Source organism: Silurus meridionalis, chromosome 15 (genome assembly GCF_014805685.1).
Source record: "Silurus meridionalis isolate SWU-2019-XX chromosome 15, ASM1480568v1, whole genome shotgun sequence".
Taxonomy (NCBI): domain Eukaryota; kingdom Metazoa; phylum Chordata; class Actinopteri; order Siluriformes; family Siluridae; genus Silurus; species Silurus meridionalis.
In genome coordinates, this window is record NC_060898.1 from 6,980,165 (window position 1) to 7,001,321 (window position 21,157).

The 21,157-nt window shown below is 39.4% G+C and overlaps 1 protein-coding gene across 9 annotated transcripts in view; it reads right to left on the bottom strand.

Annotated features, from left to right (window-relative positions):
• Window positions 1-233: 233 nt before the first annotated feature.
• The window catches only part of rapgef1b (Rap guanine nucleotide exchange factor (GEF) 1b), a 35,479-nt gene continuing 14,555 nt past the window's right edge, over window positions 234-21,157 (bottom strand). Inside the window, exons 3-26 of one of the 9 annotated variants that reach the window (XM_046867912.1) lie at window positions 19,764-19,942; window positions 19,064-19,220; window positions 18,850-18,938; window positions 18,336-18,476; window positions 15,890-15,931; window positions 15,346-15,466; window positions 14,799-14,979; window positions 14,255-14,650; window positions 13,849-14,033; window positions 10,934-11,092; window positions 8,068-8,163; window positions 7,852-7,943; window positions 7,470-7,569; window positions 7,009-7,084; window positions 6,159-6,243; window positions 5,951-6,043; window positions 5,590-5,775; window positions 5,128-5,212; window positions 4,895-4,989; window positions 3,829-3,907; window positions 3,033-3,134; window positions 2,717-2,814; window positions 2,241-2,369; window positions 234-1,277 (exon numbers count right to left, since the gene is read on the bottom strand). In XM_046867912.1, coding sequence (XP_046723868.1) covers window positions 1,127-1,277; window positions 2,241-2,369; window positions 2,717-2,814; window positions 3,033-3,134; window positions 3,829-3,907; window positions 4,895-4,989; window positions 5,128-5,212; window positions 5,590-5,775; window positions 5,951-6,043; window positions 6,159-6,243; window positions 7,009-7,084; window positions 7,470-7,569; window positions 7,852-7,943; window positions 8,068-8,163; window positions 10,934-11,092; window positions 13,849-14,033; window positions 14,255-14,650; window positions 14,799-14,979; window positions 15,346-15,466; window positions 15,890-15,931; window positions 18,336-18,476; window positions 18,850-18,938; window positions 19,064-19,220; window positions 19,764-19,942 — 3,117 coding nt within the window. In that variant the 3' untranslated portion in view covers window positions 234-1,126. Of the gene's footprint in view, window positions 1,278-2,240; window positions 2,370-2,716; window positions 2,815-3,032; window positions 3,135-3,828; window positions 3,908-4,894; window positions 4,990-5,127; window positions 5,213-5,589; window positions 5,776-5,950; window positions 6,044-6,158; window positions 6,244-7,008; window positions 7,085-7,469; window positions 7,570-7,851; window positions 7,944-8,067; window positions 8,164-10,933; window positions 11,093-13,848; window positions 14,034-14,254; window positions 14,651-14,798; window positions 14,980-15,345; window positions 15,467-15,889; window positions 15,932-18,335; window positions 18,477-18,849; window positions 18,939-19,063; window positions 19,239-19,763; window positions 19,943-21,157 lie in introns of all 9 variants that reach the window. The other 8 variants (XM_046867909.1, XM_046867908.1, XM_046867917.1 and 5 more) reach the window with 8 other exon arrangements.

Genomic DNA, 21,157 nt, shown 5'->3' on the forward strand with positions numbered 1-21,157 from the left:
TACAGTGAGGAGGCCTAGGGTGCAGTCAGAATTCCAATTCATCCTAAAGGTGTTTAATAGGGTTGAGGTCAGATATGTATAGCTGGCCACTCAAGATCTTCCACTCCAACTGTGTGTAAAATCTAAAAACATTGCTTCAGCTTTCAAAAGTCTGTCTTTGAGAGGGAAAAAAATATTGACATGGTGTCTCTTAAAATCTGCTTGGTTCATTCACTTCCTTACACACGCACAAATGTAAAAAGGTAGTTTTATTCAGGGGAGAGGAGAAAAGCACATTATGTGGTGAGCATAACCAAAGTAATTCCCATGAGTCAGTAAACATAAATGACACAATCAGACATGTGTGCAAGTGCATGCACACGTACACGAACGACTTTTTTTGTTAACACATCCCTTGCAAGCCTGCAAGTTCACATCCATATGTAACATTTACAGAGATCACAGCGTGTTCAGTCCTTGTGTTTTTGCTTTTTGTTTCTTTTTTTTTAGTGCATAAAATTTGTTTAAAATAAAAAGAAACATCTCTTATTTATATATGAGGAGAATACTCACCTGTACATCATCATACGCTTTTTTTATCATATACAATATATAACACAGAGACGATGCTGGGGTGGGGGGTGTCTGGGGGGACGAGAGTTAAAAAAAAAAACAACACTCAAAATATCACTATTAGTGTTGCCTGGCAACATGAGTCAGGAGAGGTGTCCGTGATGGAACCGGAGTAAAAACTCCAGAAACATGGCAATAAGGGGCCCACACACCCACACACACACTTCCTTTTCTATTATTCTGCCCTGCTTTGTAGCGAACAGGGAATGTGAGCCCCTTTAGTGTTCATCGCTGATGTAGACACAGTGACTTAGAACAAGCAAAAGCTCCACATTTCTCTCTCTCTCACACAAACACAGACACGCACACACATTCAAACATACAAGTAAAGTCCTCCAGTGTGTGCGTGTGTGTATGCATATATTAGTATATTACTTAGTATATCTCTGGGGAAATATTGCCTTTGCTCCACTCTGTTCAATTAAGTCTTACATGTGGCTCGGAAAACTCCAGGTTTCCACTCACTCTCTGGAAAAGTTTCTAGAGGCGTTAACTCTGGCTTTTGAAACGTCCTCTAAGTTTTCTCGTCACGCTCAGTCCGGCGGCGTGTAATATTGCGCGGTTTGATCTTGAGTGAAAGCTCCCATAATGCCTCCTCGGCCAGGTGGTCGCTGAAGTCGTTAAAAAACGCCACGATATCATCGTTCCTCTTCAGCTCGTAGTGTCTGTGCACGGAAAAAAAACAACAACAAAGAACAAACTAATTGATAAACACATTATTCTCTAATCCAGTGACTGTTTAATTTGTCAGTGTTGTCAAGTCAAAATTAGCATGAATAATAAAAGCAGGTGGGAAATAGGTGAAGATGAGCCAGCACATTACCAGATTTTCTTTTATGTCAACTTTTTCATTAAAACTGAAAGAAATATACGTTTCCTGAAAATGAAAATTTTGAAATGTCCCCTAGCTACAAACAGTCATCCCTGGGAGTATCTCCATCATCCATAATATCATAATGAGGTCTTCTTTGCTCGGACAGTGTTTTTTTTAATAACTATTTACCAAATGCAGCTGGTACTAGAGGTCAATCAATTCATTGGTTTTGCCTTTTTTTTAATATATTTAATATTTGATTACTAAAGCTATCGGCTAGCTGCAAAAATCCATACCGATTTAGTTTTTCCGGGTAGCGTCCATTGCTGGACCGGCTGAGAAGTTCTGCCGTCATTACGAGAGCGGCCTCTAGAGGCAAATCACTGACCCTATCTTATTTAAAGATTATTTTGATCAGGTGATTAATAGTTACCAGCAAGTACGATCCAACGTAGCTATTGGTAAAACGCACTATCGGACGACATCTAGCCGGTACATTTAAATGTATGCTTTAAAACTAAATAAACATGTATCAGGTATAGAATAGAGAGCGATATATCAAGGTGCCCTGATAATTGTTTTATAATTGGATCCCAACAGCCTTAATTTAAATCACAAACAATTGTTGGGTACCTAAAGATTCCCAATCCCACTCATTAATAACTAACGTGTAAAATTTAAGTAAATTTAAGCGGCTGAAGTGCAACTTAGCCATGTTTGTTTTCTTTCATTAGTATTGTAGTGGAGTGAACGCTCTGTACATTTAGTGCGCAATTCCCACTATGCGAAAGAGGGGTGACACGAGGCCACTCACACTTGTTGGAAGCGCCTCATACTGTCCAGGATGTTGAACTGCTGCCAGCGCTTGGAGAAGTTCACTTTCCCATCAATTAGGTCCGGATTTCCCAAATGCACGAAGGTCAGGTCCTGCAGGATCAACCCACTGAGCAAAAGAGAGAAAGACAGAGCCGTGTGCTTATTTCTCTGCTAAAAGTCCGACTGCTATACAAACAACAAATCCTGCAGAAATGTTTTCTCAAATCACAGATTTATAATACAGAAACAGTGGATTGAAGGCACACACTGTTATACACTAGTGCTATATTGCTGATGCCAGTAGGTATTAAACAATAATAAAAGGCACTAGTTCCACTTCTCATTTTGCCAGCAGCACAGTGTAATAATAATACATACATCTGGCTGGCAATCATCCAGTTGTGACTCCTACTACGGTTGTAAACCCCCCCCCCACACACACACACACACACACACACACACACACACACTCACAGGTAAGGTATGCATGGAGGCTCCACATCTGCCAGTGCCGCTCTATAAGCTCGAAAAGAGGAAGAACTGTCAATCAAGGTGCAGTATTCCTCTAATCCCTGAGAGAGAGAGAGAAATAGAGAGAATTATGTTCAGTAATTTATTGTAATGTGATTTAAATACAAACCAAATTATCAGTCTACAAAACAAAATGTATAACATGACCCTGTCACATGCCCACCATCAGCCCTGCTGCTTCCTTCAGCTAAAAACATTAATAGTGCAGGTATTTAAAATGAAAGTGCTGCTTTTATAATTAGAAGTTGTTTCAACTGACCTCAGACGTCTGCTTCTGCCACTCAAGCCTCCTGATTGGTGCAGAATCCAGTGCTGACAGGATGGCCAAGTACGAGTTAAAGTTGTTCAATTTCCTCAAGTGCTAAAAACAAGGAAGCAGATATTCATTTATAAAGTACTAGACAGAATATAAGTCATGTACATACACTATATGGACAAAAGTATTCTGACACCTGATCTTTCTTGCCATATGTGGTTCTTCTCCAAACTGTTACCATAAAAGCTGGAGACACACAATTGCATAAGACGTCTTTGGATAATATTATTGCATTCACTTGAACCCTTGAAACCCAAACCTGTTCCAGCATGGCAATTGCCCCTGTGTACAAAGCGAGCTCCATGAAGATATGATCTCTGATCTCAACCCTACTGAACAGCTTAGGGATGAATTGAACTTTACTAACACCCTTGTGGCTGATGAACAAAATGTCCACAAGCACACGCTAAAATCTAGTGGAACATCTACCCAGAAGAGTGGAGGGAATTATAAAACAAATTGGAACTGAATGTGAAATGCAATGCTCAAAAAGCACATACCGTACTTATGACCAGGTGTCTGTAAACTCTTGGCAATATAGTTTAATCAATCAATCAATCAATCAATCAATCAATCTATCTATCTATCTATCTATCTATCTATCTATCTATCTATCTATCTATCTATCTATCTATCTATCTATCTTAGAGAGTGATGAAGTGTGTATATGTAAATAAAGGCAGCAGGAAATACAGGCTTTTGTGCTTCAAACGATTGTGAGAACAACATTTTTCGTTACCTTCATGACTTTGATGAATTTGAGCAGCAGTTTCTCTCTGTCCTGAGCTTTTTCCTGCTGGATGATTATTGAGCGCACCCTGTTGAACAGATGAAGACACAAGAGGAGTCAGATATGAGTAAAAAAAATGAACACTGATCTAATGAGAGGCATTCGAACAATTAAACTTCTTATTAAACCTACAGTATAAAAGTTGTGTATAAGAGTGAGGCTGGTGAGGAAACAACAATTTAGATCTAAAAATGTAACTGAAAAGCACTTGTTGCATGGATGTTCCACAGCATCAATTGTAACTATACACAAATAGAAAGTATAACGTGGACTTTTAAATACACACAAAATTTAAATCCTTGCAAAACTGTGGTTCAGTGGTATAAGAATAATAAACCATTTTGAGACATGGTGTCTCAAAGGCACTCTTCACATCTCAGTTTAATGATGGCTAATATAAATAACTCAAGTTGTTTTCACAGTAAAGGAACCAGCACTGGTACCTTGCTGGAGGAAAAGGACTATAACAGTCCTGATTGCATGTTACAGGGTTTCTGTAGGATTCACCAAGTCCAATTTAAATCTATATAAGACCTTTTTTAAGAGCATTAAGAATGTGTGTTTTTGAGGTTGTGATATAGGTCTTATATTTCAAATACGTTGTTAGCAACTGGCCTCAATCGAGCCCTAAATAAATTCTTTTAAGCCTAAATCCAGTTTATATCTGTGGTACAGTCCAAGAGAGATTCATGCAAATAACAGAAAGCTGACTGGCTGTTACATGTTTGTTTCATTTGTAGTCATAATGCAGTGAATTATATTTAAAACACCAAGTAAACAACAGATTTTTTTTTTTTTAAGTGCTGCAGGAGCATTTCAATGAGCATTAAAGGAAGCGCTATGTGGACATCAGAAAATTATGACCTATTTTAAATGATTTAAGACCTAGAACAGCAAATGTAAGACTTTTTTAGGCCTAAAGGATGGATTTTGAGATTTTTTTAAGACCCTGTGGAAACCCTGATGTTAACCTGTATTGAATACAGTGCAGTGTCAGTGCATGGTGGTAATGTACCAGTAGCTCATGTTGTTAAAGTGCTCTGTAAACTGGGTCAGATTGGGACTCTTTTCCTCATTCTGCTCCTTCGCCCACAAAAGAACCTCTGGAATCTAGAGAAAAGAAGAGAGAGGAAGTAAGGCAAGTTAACAAGCTAAACTAAATGTAAGAGCGTCAAAAGAGACTAGTCAGCCTTGATTATTATATTCTCTAAGAACACACTGACACACAGACAGTTTTAGTGCATGTACCTCAATCTTGTAGAAGAGCTCTGCATCCAGAAGTGTAAGCTGATCAGCAATCTCATGGCTGCGAAAGTCATGCAGTGTGCCTGGCCTGAAGAGAGTGACCATTTTAGACAAGCATTCCCACATGTAAAAACAATATGCCTGTAAGAGACCTTTGGTTCACATCATGCTATTGATTCAGATAAGAATGACATGGTGACAGAAGACATGCTCAAAATGTTTACCAAAATGAAGCAGAAACTAAGAGAGGAAAAAGAAAAAAAAATCTATATCAGCAGAAAACAAGCTTCGGCTGATGTTGTTAAGAGTGTGTGGGATTGGCTCTATCAGGTAAACACAAATTCTACATTAAATTGTCTAATACATAATGCATTTTCTGAAATATACCAAACATTCCTAAACCTGCACAGAATGAAAACCTGTGCAGAGATTCACCCTGATGTATGTGTATCTGCGTGCCTATACCTGGCCGAGACCCCTCGTGCCGCTAACGGCTGAAGGATGTGTGTGTGCTGTAGCTGCCTCTTCTGTTCCACTTTATCCAGAATGTTTTTGCGAAGGACGCGCGCCAGACTCAGCTCGCCGTTACATACCAGCCGGAACACGAGATCCATCAGCTGCCTGAGGATGTCCTCTGTCAGCTCCACCACACTAAAACAAACACAAACACACATCAGCATAGACCATGGCTATTTAACCCACTGTGTTTTATTATGCCTAACATATTGCTATATGGTTAAAAAATGTTGCTTAAATGAAAACACGATTGCTAAAAAAAATCCATTGTCTCATTCGCCTGTTGCGTCGTTCAGTAATAAAAGCTCACCAGAGTTCGTCCACCACCCGCACCAGCACGAAGAATGTGTTCTTACTGACACGCTTCTTAAATGTGTCCGGACTATGGCAGAAATGAGTGTATGTGCAGTGGAGTTAAAGGGCAAAAACACACTCAAAACTCTGAGACATATAAAAAAAACACACACAAACAACTTTTCTTGTCAGATGCTAACGCATGCACACAGAATAAAGGATATCTGTAATGCAGTTTTTTGATGAGGTCTTCAGGAGTGATGAAGGTTCTGTATGTAGTTAGAAACGCTTCACAGTATAACACCAGATCTGAAAAAAACGGTGACACACAATCATTTAGAATCCTGACAACATGCTAGAGTGAAATGAACAATATATTGTAGGGGTATCCATAGAAAACTTGTTAAATAAACCTAAATAATTATACACACAACATATATAGTATATACAGTATAAATACAGTATATTTCTTCTATCGTATCCAGTGTTTGCTGGCTTTGTGCTTTATATGTGGGGTCCCCGACCACTGGGCTGTACACCGATACAGGCCATGGGTTATTTGTTATGTCACGCACTTGTTTCATTAATGTCGTTTTCTATGCATCAATAAATTAAGCTTGCACTGATTCTGCATTACGGATACATTACCATTATATGTGTGCAGTTCAATTAACAATTGACTCATATAATATGTGTAATAGTAATATAATATGAACGTCTCCCTGGTCTGAGGAAAAATAGTCTTGCGTGAAACTGGTCCGTGATGCAAAATAGGGGATCGCTGCTTTCGATCACATATAGAATATACTGTGCTACAGTCCAGAGTGCCTAAAAATGCACTGCTTTTTTAATCTTCTTAAAATTCAACTGCGAACAAAACATCATTCACATGCTCATTTTTCCCCCAAAACTGTTAAAAAAAGCATTAAACGTGCTTCATTGAGTCTACGCCATCAGAGCGGCAGACGGATCTAAAACTGGCTAATTTTGTGCTAGGTATTACACTTCTAATATTAGCAATCATAAACAACAATAAAGAGAATATTGAGTGTGTGTGTGTGTGTGTGTGGTTACCTTTCCGATCTGTTTCTGTAGCATGAACCAAGAGAATATCGCTTGAGCCGGCTCTGACATCTGGGCCATCATCCCCCTTTTCATGGCGAGGGAGAGAGATACAAAGATTTTACTGCAGACCAGTAAAAGTGTGTGTGTGTGTGTGTACTGCACTGACCTCTGCAAATATTAAGTTTTTTTTTTTTTTTATACAATCGTGCTTTCACATTCTACAGTTTAAATACAATCAACTGCTTTATGCATAAACGCCAACCAATGACGAACTATATGCATAATTTATTCCTTATACCGTATACAGCAAATATGTTCATGTTAATACACTGCCGAGTTGCTCGTGGCGGCCACTAGAGGGCAGCACACAGAAAGACTTGAGCAGCAAATCATGGATAACAAAAAAAAGCTTTTTTTTTTTTTTTTAAATTTTAAACAAGACCTCAAATATAAATTGATATATTAAATACCTCAACTTTAAGTGTGATGCGACTCATGATCTCTTTGTGATCAACGAGAGAAAGCTCGTCAACCTCTTCTATGACATGACTCGAGTCAGTTGACTTTAACCTGAAACGGAAAATGTTTTACATCAGCAAACAACGTGACGCGGCCTTACGTTTCATATTGACTGCTGCAGGAAAAAAAAAGAATATTAGTATATATGAAAGTATAATTGTTTTCTAATGGAGAATCCCAGACCATGAACAAATCGAGATTCAGAAAATACAAAAAGATAAACAAACCAAAATAGCTTTGAGAGAAGTTCATGAATAATTATTTATCATTTAAAACGTTAAATTATGTGTATAAAAATGTATGGACAGATGTTTTTGAGTCCACAAAGCTCACCTCTCTTTAACGAAAGCTTCTTTGCTGCCTTCCTTGGCCGATGGTATGTGGGCAGTCGAGTCATCGATTACATTACAGTGTGTGTGCGAATCCTGCAGAAGAATGAAAAACTGAACACACTGAATAAATGAAGGGGGGTATTTTGATTGACAGGGGCAAGAGTCAAGCCTAGGCCATTTTTACTCCCTTTAGGAGCCCACACACAAAATTACTCACCGAGTGGTGTGTGCTATCTCCATTAGCCTGGGAGGCAGAGTACAGATTTACATACTCTCCTTCTCCTTCTCCACCTTCATCGTTTGCACTCTCACTCTGTTGGGGATGAATAAAAAAAATAATAAAAGAGGGAAAATATTAGACACCAACCCAAAAATTAAAGGATCAATGCCACAAATGGCCAGCAGGTGGTGCAAACAGGAACGCTGAATAAACTTTGTGTGCGTGCACATAAAAATGCGTTTAATCAAGTTACACTCACGAACATCACTGGTAAACAGATTCACTGTGTTTTTTTAGCATGGAGCTGAAATTGCCTAAATCTTTAAACCTGTTTAAAGAGAAAATGCACCAAGCAACAGAGGCTAGAGAACGCTAATTACATAGTTTATACTTTTATTTATCTGCCTTTGTTTTTTTTGTATTATTTTTCTCCCCTTCCTATTCCCTCATGCCGGACAGACATATAAAGCATTTTACTGCATGTCGTACTCTGTATGTATGTGTATGTGACAAAATTTTATTTGCTTTGATAATGGTGCTTCCTGAGGATGCTCTGCCACGGAGAATACTGAAACCAAAAGGAACCTGAGACTAAGCCCATGTTAAAGGACAAATCAGCTGCTGTGTGTGTAGGTATACACTGGATTACAGAGATTACACTCACTGGAAAGGGACAGAAGCAACCTGCAGTAACTCGTCGAAAAACCCCGGCAAGAACATTCCTATTGTGCCTGATTTTTGCGTACATAGCCGTGCGCACGCACACACACACACACACACACACACACACACACACACACACACACACACACACACACAACATGTTTCCCTGGAAGAGCAGAAACCAAGCATCCCCTGTTTTATTCAGTCTGAGGAATTCCGGAACATTCCACACACACACACACACACACACACACACACACACACACACACACACACACACACAGGGGATTAAATTGCGGGAGAGTGAGTGAAATCGAGGGGCTCTGTTTCACACACACACACACACACACACACACACACACACACACACACACAGGTCAATCTCTGACCTGAACTGTGATCTTCCTTTACATGTTCACAAGCACACAACATATGGTCTAGTGATTAAGCTAGCTCTCATTGCCTAGCTCGGCCTTTTTTCTCCTACACACGTTCCCTTTTCCAGACGTCCTTTAGCTAGAGCAACACACTTCAACATCACACTCAACTTCTCAAAAATAATAACAGTCTCAAAGAGGGGAAAAAATAACCCTCGCTAAAAGCATGTCAATGGTGTGTAATTGTAGCGGTGTATTTTTCTGATGGTACAGGCTGCATTTCTGAACCCCTCTATAAGATCACATGCTCCAAATTCAGTTTGCTATAATGGAAAGGGATTTTTATTTATTTTTTTATTTCTACAGTATTTTCATGAAAATAAGAAAACCCAAATGGAACAAAATATGGCAAAAAAAGTAAAAAAAAATAAATAAATGTATACTTAGCTAAGGCTGAATTTTTTTTTGCCATTAATAACTACCACATTTCAGCAAGCATAAATCACTAAATGGTACCTAAAGGCAGTCCATGTTTTTTTAATGTCGGCACTGAATTTATAACGATCGGTTCAGAAACAGTGCACACTACAATAACACAATGAAATAAAATAGCATTTATCGCCACCTACCCACTCGATGAAACTCCTCCCAGATGACTCAATTTGACCAAGCAAAGCTGTTTCCAAAGCGCACTTGAAAACGTAGTTCAAAATGTCCTACAATATTGTAGTTAGGCAAAACGCTAAATGTGGGCAGCTGTTTCAGACATTTCTGATGTGAAAACTGATTGTTCCAGACTGCCAAACAAATCATTAATGCATATGTGTACTCCAAGACCAGTCATCTAGACAAGACCTGAAAGCAGGGCTTTATCTGGCTAAAACAGATCCACCTTTAAATGCTAGTAGACTCCATAAATGTCCCTTATAAAATATATCTCCTTAAAAAAATAAAGGAAACACTGTCATTTTTACCCTGAAATCAGAAACATGAACGTCTTCCTCTGGAACATCTTTGCAAAACACGGTGACTGTTCATAAACTCATAAATGTCTCAGAACTAAAAAAAGATTCACAGCATTAACTATTATACATCTTTTTTTGGTGAACAACTTTTTTGAAACAGATTTCTTTTTTTTCTTGGGTGACACATCTGCTGTACAAGTCCCTTTGTATGAGCTGTTACTATAGAAACAATAACACTAAAATAAGCACGTCCGAGTTATCATGTTAAAAATTCATTGCGCTGTGGTGTAAAAATATACATGCATTAAGAAATCTATAGAAAAAAAACCACACCCCTCAGTAACACCTGCTGGATTCACCAATCAAAAGACTTTTAGACCATTTTAAAACCATTAAAAATTAAATATAAGACCTATATTGCAACATCAGAAACACGCACTCAAATACGTTGTTAGCAACTGGCCTTAACTGAGCCCTAAATGAGTTCTTTTCAAGCCAAGTAGCGCTAAACATGCACTTCCCCATAGCTGAAAACTAAAATCGCTTTTATAACTGTGGTAAAATTGAGGAGGGATTCACGCCAATGACAGAAAGCTGATTGGCTGTTGCATGTTGGTCTCATTTGTAGTCGTAATACAGCAAATTAGTTGTGGACTAGCGAAAGTAGGAACTACAAAAAAACAAACAAAATGAGCATTAGAGGGAGCGTTACAGGGACATCTGAAAATTAAGACCTGTTAAAAATTATTTAAGACCTACAACAGAGAATTGAAGCCTTTTTAAGACTCCTCGGAAACCCTGAGCAATTCAGAATTTGTAAAAGCAGCGTTAAAAAAAATATCCCTGGACGTCACTCACCGTGGGTGTGGTTAAAGAGGCGTGGCCACTAAGGAAGGAGTTAGACACAGATAGGCCGAGGCCAATAGTGGACTCCGCCTCCTCCGGAGCGCCAGTGGAGGGAGGTAGGAGCGAGAGAGAGGAAGAGGAAGAGGAGGAAGGAGAGGAAGAGTGAGATGCCTAGACAAAAGAGAAACAGAGACAGGAGGGGGAAAAAAGAAGGAAAGAGAAAAAGAAAAGTAAAAACGCTATTACCGGCCGAATGGAAGAAAAGAGAGCCAATTAAAAGAACAGATATCAATGGAACAAAAGAGCAACTAAAGGTAGAAATTGAGATAGAGAAAGAATGCAGTCAGGGAGAACCCAAAGTGAGAGTGAAAGAGAGAGAAAGACTAAAATGGAAGTCATGATGTCATTGTCTATATATAAATTGTCAACTGTGACAATTTTACCCGGTGATGCACTTGATACAAGCATTTTTTTCATCAGACATAAACTAATTATATGATAATCCCTTCTTTCAAATTTTCAAATCGCTCTGGCCTCAGATGTCTGCTTATAGGTGCCTGATGGATTTTGCAGTTGAACCAAACCAGGTTAAAAGAATAAGCAGCCATGGTATTCAGAGATGCCAACATTGCTAAGATTCCTTGCAGGCAGACAGAAAACTATTTTACCACAAAAACCTGAGAGTATGTTGGTGGACGAGACGGCTGCATACTAATAACAGCCTCAGCTGCAATCAGAATCTTAAAACACTGCACATAATAATAATACTTCTACCTTTTAAATTGTAGAAAGATCTTAGTACTATTGTGATATATCTATTTACATAAATATTTTATATTAGTGCATTAGTAAGTTATACAAAAAGACTGGTCTTTACACCTATACATTGACAAAGAAATATTCAAACAACTAAACTGCCCTACAAAAAAAACAAAAGCATGTTAAGAAGATAATGATGAGAGCATACATACTAAAACAATCTATTGTTTTTTTTTCATCATCTTGAGAAAGCTGATCAACCATCAAAACCCTTCAGTGAATGGGCTTTTAACCTCATTTTTATACACATTTAGCCTGGCTGCTATAAATTAATCTGCTAAACAAGATTTACAGTGAAGAAAATAAGTATTTGAACACCGTGCTATTTTGCAAGTTCTCCCACTTAGAAATCATGGAGGGGTCTGAAATTGTCATCGTAGGTGCATGTCCACTGTGAGAGACATAATCTAAAAAAAAAAAAAATCCAGAAATCACAATGTATAATTTTTAAACTATTTATTTGTATGATACAGCTGCAAATAAGTATTTGAACACCTGTCTATCAGCTAGAATTCCGACCCTCAAAGACCTGTTAGTCTGCCTTTAAAATGTCCACCTCCACTACATTTATTATCCTAAATTAGATGCACCTGTTTGAGGTCGTTAGCTGCATAAAGACACCTGTCCACCCCATACAATCAGTAAGAATCCAACTACTAACATGGCCAAGACCAAAGAGCTGTCCAAAGACACTAGAGACAAAATTGTACACCTCCACAAGGCTGGAAAGGGCTACGGGGAAATTGCCAAGCAGCTTGGTGAAAAAAGGTCCACTGTTGGAGCAATCATTAGAAAATGGAAGAAGCTAAACATGACTGTCAATCTCCCTCGGACTGGGGCTCCATGCAAGATCTCACCTCGTGGGGTCTCAATGATCCTAAGGAAGGTGAGAAATCAGCCCAGAACTACACGGGAGGAGCTGGTCAATGACCTGAAAAGAGCTGGGACCACCGTTTCCAAGGTTACTGTTGGTAATACACTAAGGCGTCATGGTTTGAAATCATGCATGGCACGGAAGGTTCCCTGCTTAAACCAGCACATGTCCAGGCACGTCTTAAGTTTGCCAATGACCATTTGGATGATCCAGAGGAGTCATGGGAGAAAGTCATGTGGTCAGATGAGACCAAAATAGAACTTTTGGGTCATAATTCCACTAAACGTGTTTGGAGGAAGAAGAATGATGAGTACCATCCAAGAACACCATCCCTACTGTGAAGCATGGGGTGGTAGCATCATCTTTGGGGTGTTTTTCTGCACATGGGACAGGCGACTGCACTGTATTAAGGAGAGGATGACCGGGGCCATGTATTGCGAGATTTTGGGAACAACCTCCTTCCCTCAGTTAGAGCATTGAAGATGGGTCGAGGCTGGGTCTTCCAACATGACAATGACCGAAGCACACAGCCAAGATAACCAGGGAGTGGCTCTGTAAGAAGCATATCAAGGTTCTAGCGTGGCCTAGCCAGTCTCCAGACCTAAACCCAATAGAGAATCTTTGGAGGAGCTCAAACTCCGTGTTTCTCAGCGACAGGCCAGAAACCTGACTGATCTAGAGAAGATCTGTGTGGAGGTGGGCCAAAATCCCTCCTGCAGTGTGTGCAAACCTGGTGAAAAACTACAGGAAACGTTTGACCTCTGTAATTGCAAACAAAGGCTACTGTACCAAATATTAACATTGACTTTCTCCGGTGTTCAAATACTTATTTGCAGCTGTATCATACAAATAAATAGTTAAAAAAATCATATATTGTGATTTCTGGATTTTTTTTTTTAGATTATGTCTCTCACAGTGGACATGCACCTACGATGACAATTTCAGACCCCTCCATGATTTCTAAGTGGGAGAACTTGCAAAATAGCAGGGTGTTCAAATACTTATTTTCCTCACTGTATATATAAGATGTCATTGCCTGACATCTGACCTTCGTGCAGGTGAACTAACCGTATGCTGTTCTCGTCCGACTTGCCCATTTGTCACTGAGCATCATGAGTAAGGAAATGCATATTGAAGATGTGTGAAATTCGGTGCAGGCGTGTGTGTAAAACACTTTAATGATCTCATGCTTGATTTGTGCATGTATGTAAGGTGTCTGTGTGCATATTCGTACCAGCTGCCTCTGTTTGGGTGGCAGTGCTGGAGGGGGCGGAGTCTCGTAACCGTCGTTGGACCCATAAACTTCTTGGAATCGTTTGTTCCTGCGCTGTTCGTAGATTCTTTCACTCTGAGGCGTCTGATAGAAGACGGAAGGCTGTGGTTCAGAGTAATCCTCTACAAACTGCATATATTGGAGAACTACAAACACACACACACACACACACACACACACACACACACACACACACACACACACACACACACATCAGAAATAATGCACAATAAGACCACAACTTTAATTGTGTATGTCACAAAATGCATGTGTAAAGCAGGACCACACACATGCTTAAAGACTCGCATGTGCAACAGGGTTATATTGCTTTTTACTAAACACACACACACAAAAGGAATGCACTAACTCGTACTCGTTCTGCTCTTCTTTTCTGGCAGAGGTGGGGGGCTGTCGCTCGGGGATGTCAGTTCAGTGCCATTGGTAACAGTGGGTGTGACCAATGAAGTGGGTGTGTCTTCGTCCGAGGGCCGGATTTCATAGAGCTGGCAAGGTGACAGGATGGGAGTGGAGCGCCTCTTTTTCTGCGGAAGTGCAGGGGGCCTTTCTCCCGCGGCGTTAAACGGGACTACAGGGGCACTGTGCCGTGGTTGTCCTGGGACAGGAGACGTCACAGGGGTTTCAGTGAGGCATTCTGGGAGAGGGCTTAGGGAGCTGCTGGGAACCGTGGGAAATGGCATTGGTTCAGACACTGAGAGGTCTTGATGGAGGAAATCGTAATCAGGGTCGTATCCGTCTGTGTTATCTAAAGACAGACAAGCAGGAAAGAGACATGAAGAGAGAGCGAGAAAGAAAGGAAGCAAGAAATGGAAGTTACAAGTTAAGAGTTACCAGGTCCTTCGAATGCTTCTGTTTTAGGTTGATCAACAATAGAGAGTCAACAATAAGCTTACCGAGCGTCTCACAGCTAGTGTTGCGTGAACATTGGCCGCTGTCCCTCTCTATTGAGGAAAGCTGCTCATCTGATTTGCTCAGTTTTCCCATTATGCTACAGGGCGAGAGGCGAGGTGAATCCCCGCCATATGATTGGCTGCCGCCAGAAAATCGCCTCTGAAGTAGTTCTACCTCGAAGTCCTGTTGCAGGTATAATTGCAGTGACAAACAACAACAACAACAAGAATAATACACCATTTAGAACAGGGACTATTTGATGTGCATTTCTGTTTTTTTTTCAATGTTCACAAAAATGTAGATAGAAGGGAATTATGATAGAGTATGAAAAGGCTAGTTAAATACTTTGCTGGTACTATGGATTCATTTGAATTGTTTTGGGAGCCGGCAACAGTGCGATTCTTTAAAAATAAATAAATAAATAAATAACGTATTATTTTAATGGAAGGCGACTGCATAGGAATAACAAAAAAGGAAAAAGTCGCACCACAAGGAAACAAGTTTTGGAGTTGAGAGCCATTAATTCGACATAAAAGTTAGAGGTCGTACCTGTTTGAGACTTCCATGCTGCAGGTTAAGGCCACAGCTTGTTCTACTCATAGGCGCTACCACGGCTATGCGGGTTGGCGACGAGGTGGACATGCGCTTCTTTGGAGGCAAAGCAGGTGGACTGAGGATCGAATATTAATGAAGGTGTTAACAATACTATAAATGAATAAGGTCAAGTCACTTGTTTATCACACACATAAAGCAATGTTAGCAAGGGTTTAGAACTGAAAGTCAAATCCACATACAGAAAACTCAACGAAAAATAGTAAGTTTCCCATATGCTTCTGACAAATCTAACATGCTTTACCAGATCAGCCAGATAACCAGGGCAGCAAGGAACTTTGAAACACAAACCATCAAGAAGGCAAGGGAGGGTTAAACAATGGTTCATCATGCAAATTCACTACAAACAAGCTTTTTTCTAGGTTGGCTGTCACGCTACAATTTACCACACTGGCATATAATCACATGCACATTACAGCTTCCATCCAGTTAGGCTGCGTGATCTCATAATGCACCCTGAGAACACTACTGGCTGACATACATTTCTGTCACCGCAGGACTGAAGCATGACAGCATCCTGCTCCTGGAAAAAGATGACCAAATGATGATGGAGGGATGCAGAGAGATGAGCAGGATGATGAAAGGAGTCCATAGCACATGGAGGAAGGAAAAGGTTGGAGGCAGAGGACAGAAAGACAATAATGATAATAAATGATGACAATAAACAAGGCAGACGGATTAGACACAGAGAAGACATCGAGAAAGAGAACGGACATATGCATAAATCATCACATACATTATAGTGAGGCAAACACACACACACACACACACACACACACACACACACATTGAACACTACATTAGACAAACTCAAAGCGTTGTCCAGCTGTCTACTCATTACAGACGTTCCTCTTTCTCATGTGTGTTTCAGTACCGCATATCTGCCCTCTTGTAGTGTAGTTTGAAAATGAAATTTATGTATGTTTATTGCATATCCTTTTTTCAGAGCAACTTACAATTATTTTACATATACAATTGAGCATCTGTATCAGTTGTTGTTTTACCTTTGCCTTATTTAATGGCCACAAACAATGCTGGGAATTTAACCCACATCCTTCCAATCAGAAGTCCTATATCTTAACCACTGCGCTTCCACTTCCTACAGCCGTGGCCACATAAAAGAGGTGTATGGGCCGGTCTTGGAAACAGACTTTTAACACCATGAGAAACTTCCTTTACTTGATGGAATACAAGTATTAAGAATAAAAATAAAAAACAATAATAAATAAGTGACATGTCAAATGGTCACCTACAGTGACTTAGATATTTATGGATTGCAATTTTTGTGGTGGAACTGAAATGAAATGGCCTTAATTAAGATAGATACTCTACATAAAATAGCTTATATTATTGTAGTGTGGAAAAATGAAGCTACCACTCAATTAGTTCTGAAAACCAAACACTGCTTATAAACCTTATCGTACAATGCTCACTGTAAAGCATGCTGGCGGGGGCATTAAAATCTTTTCATCAGCAAGTGATGGGAAAACCTCCTAAACATGCTGCTAAAGTTACACTGGAGTGGTCCAAAGCCAAGCAAATGAATAAATGAATGTTCAAAGATGTTCCTAGATGTCAATCTGATTTTAAAACTGTGTCAAGACTTGAAAACTGCTGTTCACCAACAGTCTCCATTTGATCTGGCCGAGCTTGAGCATAAAAAGAATGGGGAGATGCTGTTGCAGCTGTGCAAATCTGATGCATCCCAAAAGAATAAAGTTACACAAAGTCATAACCGCAGGCAAAACCCAAAGAAAGGAAAATACTTATTCAACCACCAAAAAAAATCTACTTTTTAGTTTTTCGGTCAAAATATAAATACTTTTTTACAAAATATGTTAAATATATTGTAGAAATCCAAGCGAGATTTTTCTGTTCCATGTTTTAACACTATAAAGTTTGAGAGAAGTGAATTCTTATGCAAAGTGGGGTTTATACAACCTAATAATTAATTATTAATCTAAAAACTCTAATAAAACAGAATAAACAAACTCGTACCAATTCTAAAAAATTTATCCGACCGAAAAAGGCAGATCATCTTTTCAACTGCCACCATATAATTTGAAGCAGAATGATGTAGACCATGAATACGTCTACTGACTTTAATCTTCAGCGAGGCCATTTGGAGTAAGCTTTACTGTGAATGACATAATTTACGACTTGTTAAAACAAGTCAGGCGATTGAACACGCTGCTAACAAGCTGAACTAAAGCTGTTGTACTCTGACTCACTCAGAACTCACGGGCTTTTTGTTGTTATGGCAACTCTGAAACTAAATGGCACTCCTTGTTTGTACGTCCATTTGGTTCGAATTGCATGTTACATGCAAGTTTAGGGTCTATGTAAACACTTTTAGGCTTGGTGGGTATTATAAAATATTAAGCTTAATAATAATAAATAAGCAAGTAATACTTCTGTGTGGACTGTCAAACCTTTTATGACAAAATATGTGTCCGTATTGTATCCTGTCTGTTATTACCACTTATATACTCATTCAAATTTTTATATAAGTAAAAGACTAAGTAACAAATTCCAAAAGGCTTTGGAATATGCAATACTAGACTACACCACTGAAATGTAACAATATTTATACTTTATGATTATTTAGAGTGTCATCTTACTACAGAAAATATTTTGTAGTCACAGCAACATGACAAAAACACAAGATGTCTAAAGGTTCTGCTGCTATCCTTGATATTACATGCTAATAAACTGACCTCATTCTGAAAGCTGTACATAAAACAGAGAAATAAGAAGTGCTTTAAGAAATTTATGTGATTACAACTGTTAAAAAAAAATATAAAAACAAAACCATTTCAAAACAAAACGTTATCTTTTTTTTCCAGAATGAAAATATAATTGCGAACAAACACACACACACACACACACACACACACACACACACACACACACACACAAAATCTCACCTGTGCTCTGCTAACTTCATCCCCGGTAGAGGAGGTTTGGGCGGCGCTACTTCCTCTTCCGAGATGTTCGTCAAACTATCCGTGGGCGTGGTTTTGCTGAGGATCTCCTTTTCCCTCTCAGTTAGAGGTATCTCGCACATGCTGTATGAGAGGGAAAGCCAGACAGGCAGAAGAGATGAAGAGAAAGACAAGTGATGAAACAGGTACACAGATCATTTGAGCAAGTAAAGGAGAAAAGAGGTAGAAACATGGAGTGAGAGAGCGAGAGTCAGACACAAATAACATTCTTACAATAAGTCCAAACAACACCTTAATAATTCCTTCTAGGAAACAACACAATGATGGCAAAAGGTGATATCAGTGTGCCAGACACACTGGTGCCAATATTTTTAAAAATATTTCAGTTTATTCACTGGGCTTGTCTCACACATCTAACTAGAATTGCTTTAGTTCCTCGAATAAAAGCACCAAGTTTAGTTTGCACCCATGGACATAAAGAACGTTCAAACCTTACCTCTCTACTTTGGCCACGGGGAGTACTGGCTTGCTAGGCGACGTTGGGGATGGCTGTTCGTGTTTCTCTATAGTGAGTTTCACCAACTCCTGCAACACACATACACACATTTACATTTTGCTTGGGTACTATCGCATAAGTCCTTTCCATACATGTCATTTAATAGTAAATGGGTGAACTAAAAGTTAAAACAGACAGAAACAAACATTTGTACCTTTACTCCATCCAGCACGGCCTTTATCACTGCAGTAACAGTCGCCACAGTTTCTTTGTCATCTAGGTCGATGCCCTCCAGCATCACTTGGTCGGCCCAGCGAATGAGATTCGCCAAACTCTGATACACACGATTATGACAGGAGGATACGGCAGAACTGGGAGAATGGGACAAACTATTGATAAATTATCACCACGGGTACACTGATAAAACAAATCGCATAAATAACCACATGTACAGTTGTTCCAAATAAAGTGCTTGGTGAGGGTATAGGGTAATGATAATGACAGTGTTTTAATGTTTTAGCCAATCAGCCAATCGTGTGGCAGCAGTTTTCTGGAATTCTCAAACACGACAGTGTATCGTGCTTAAACAGAATGAAGTGAAAAACAAAATGATCCAGTGAGTGACAGAAATGCTGAGAGAGGTGAGAGGGGGAAATGGCAGGACTGGTTTGAGCTGCCAGGAAGTCTACGATACGCAATTGAATGGAAATAGCTCACAGAGAGGTGTGTGTGTGTGTGTGTGTGTGTGTGTGTGTGTGTGTGTGTGTGTGTGTGTGTATGTGCACGCATGTTTTACTCTTTCCCTAAATGCCTTCGGAATAAAGATTTAAGAATAACAGTGTATCATTGATGGAAACATGGCTGCATAACTAAAATTAGACACATAACTCCTATTCATACACACAGACTCTCACCTGTGTTGGATCCTTGCCTCCACTTGCATGAGGGGCAGAATGGCCTCTAGGACTTTGCTAGCTGAGCCAGGCAGCATCTGCAGCACTTTGGTGTCCACTGACATCTTGTCCACGATGGTTTTAAAGTATCTCAGGGCACTCACCACCTCCTTCTCCTGCTCCTCCAGGCGGCTCACCTTCTGCTCGAAAAAAAAAAAAAACAGACAAACAAACAAATAATTGTTAAACAGGGCTGAAAAAGCATGATGTGTCTCAGGACAAAAATTCCCGCCAATAAGTCAATATGACAAACATTTGACTGAATCGAGCCTAACTGCATATAAAGTTCCCTTTAATTAAAGAAATGTAGTTCCTGGAGTGAACACTGGGTGTCATTATGATACAAAACCTAATTAACACACAGATCAGCTCCAGATCTTTTATTTCCCCTGAGTCCTACATTAATGTTGCATTGCCTCAGGGTGGACACACCATAAAAAACTACTGAATTGCATAAAGGGATCTTATGTACATTTCTCTTTAATAAAAGCTAATTAATCTACTATACATACAGTGATGTAACCGACTCATATTTAATTGGAATATAATGCCACATTATGCCAAGCTTTAAATAACTCACTATGTCTAGAAACATTTGGCTTTTTTTTATGCGTTACAAAATAATCACCCAATAGAAATATCACATAACATCCCTTCAATTCAAGATACAGTACATGGACAAAAGTATTTGGACACCTGACATTTCCAGCCATATGCAGATCTTCCCCAAACTGTTACCACAATATATTATATGTCCATGGATGCGGTAGCATTAAATTATCGGTTACTTGAACTAGAAGACCCAAACCTGTTCGTGTGTGACAATGTCCTATGCACAAATCCAGCTCAATAAAGATACGGTTTACAAAGCATGGAACATTTCGAAGCTTTGACCGTAACCCTATTGACCACCTTTAGGATAATAATTTGCTCTAATAAATCCCTCCACTCTTCTGGAAAGGTGTTCCACTAGATTTTGGTGTGTGCTTCTGGACATGTGTGTTCATCAGCCACAAGGGTGTTAGTAAAGTCAGATACTGATGTAGGTGAGGAGGCCTGGGGTGCAGTCAGCGTTCCAGTTCATCCCAAAGGTGTTCAGTAAGGATGAGATCAGAGCTCTATAGCAGGCCACTCAAGATCTTCCTCTCCAAAGCATGTAAACCATATCTTTATAGAGCAAGTGAATGCAGAATTTTATTAAACCGCATCCAAAAGACGTCCTGTACAATCAAGTGCCTCCAGCTTTGTGCTAACAGTTTGGAGAAGAACCACATATAAGGAAAAAAGGTCAGGTGTCCCGATACTTTGGCTCATATATTGTACTTTTATATTTATTTAGACTCTGTAAAGACCTT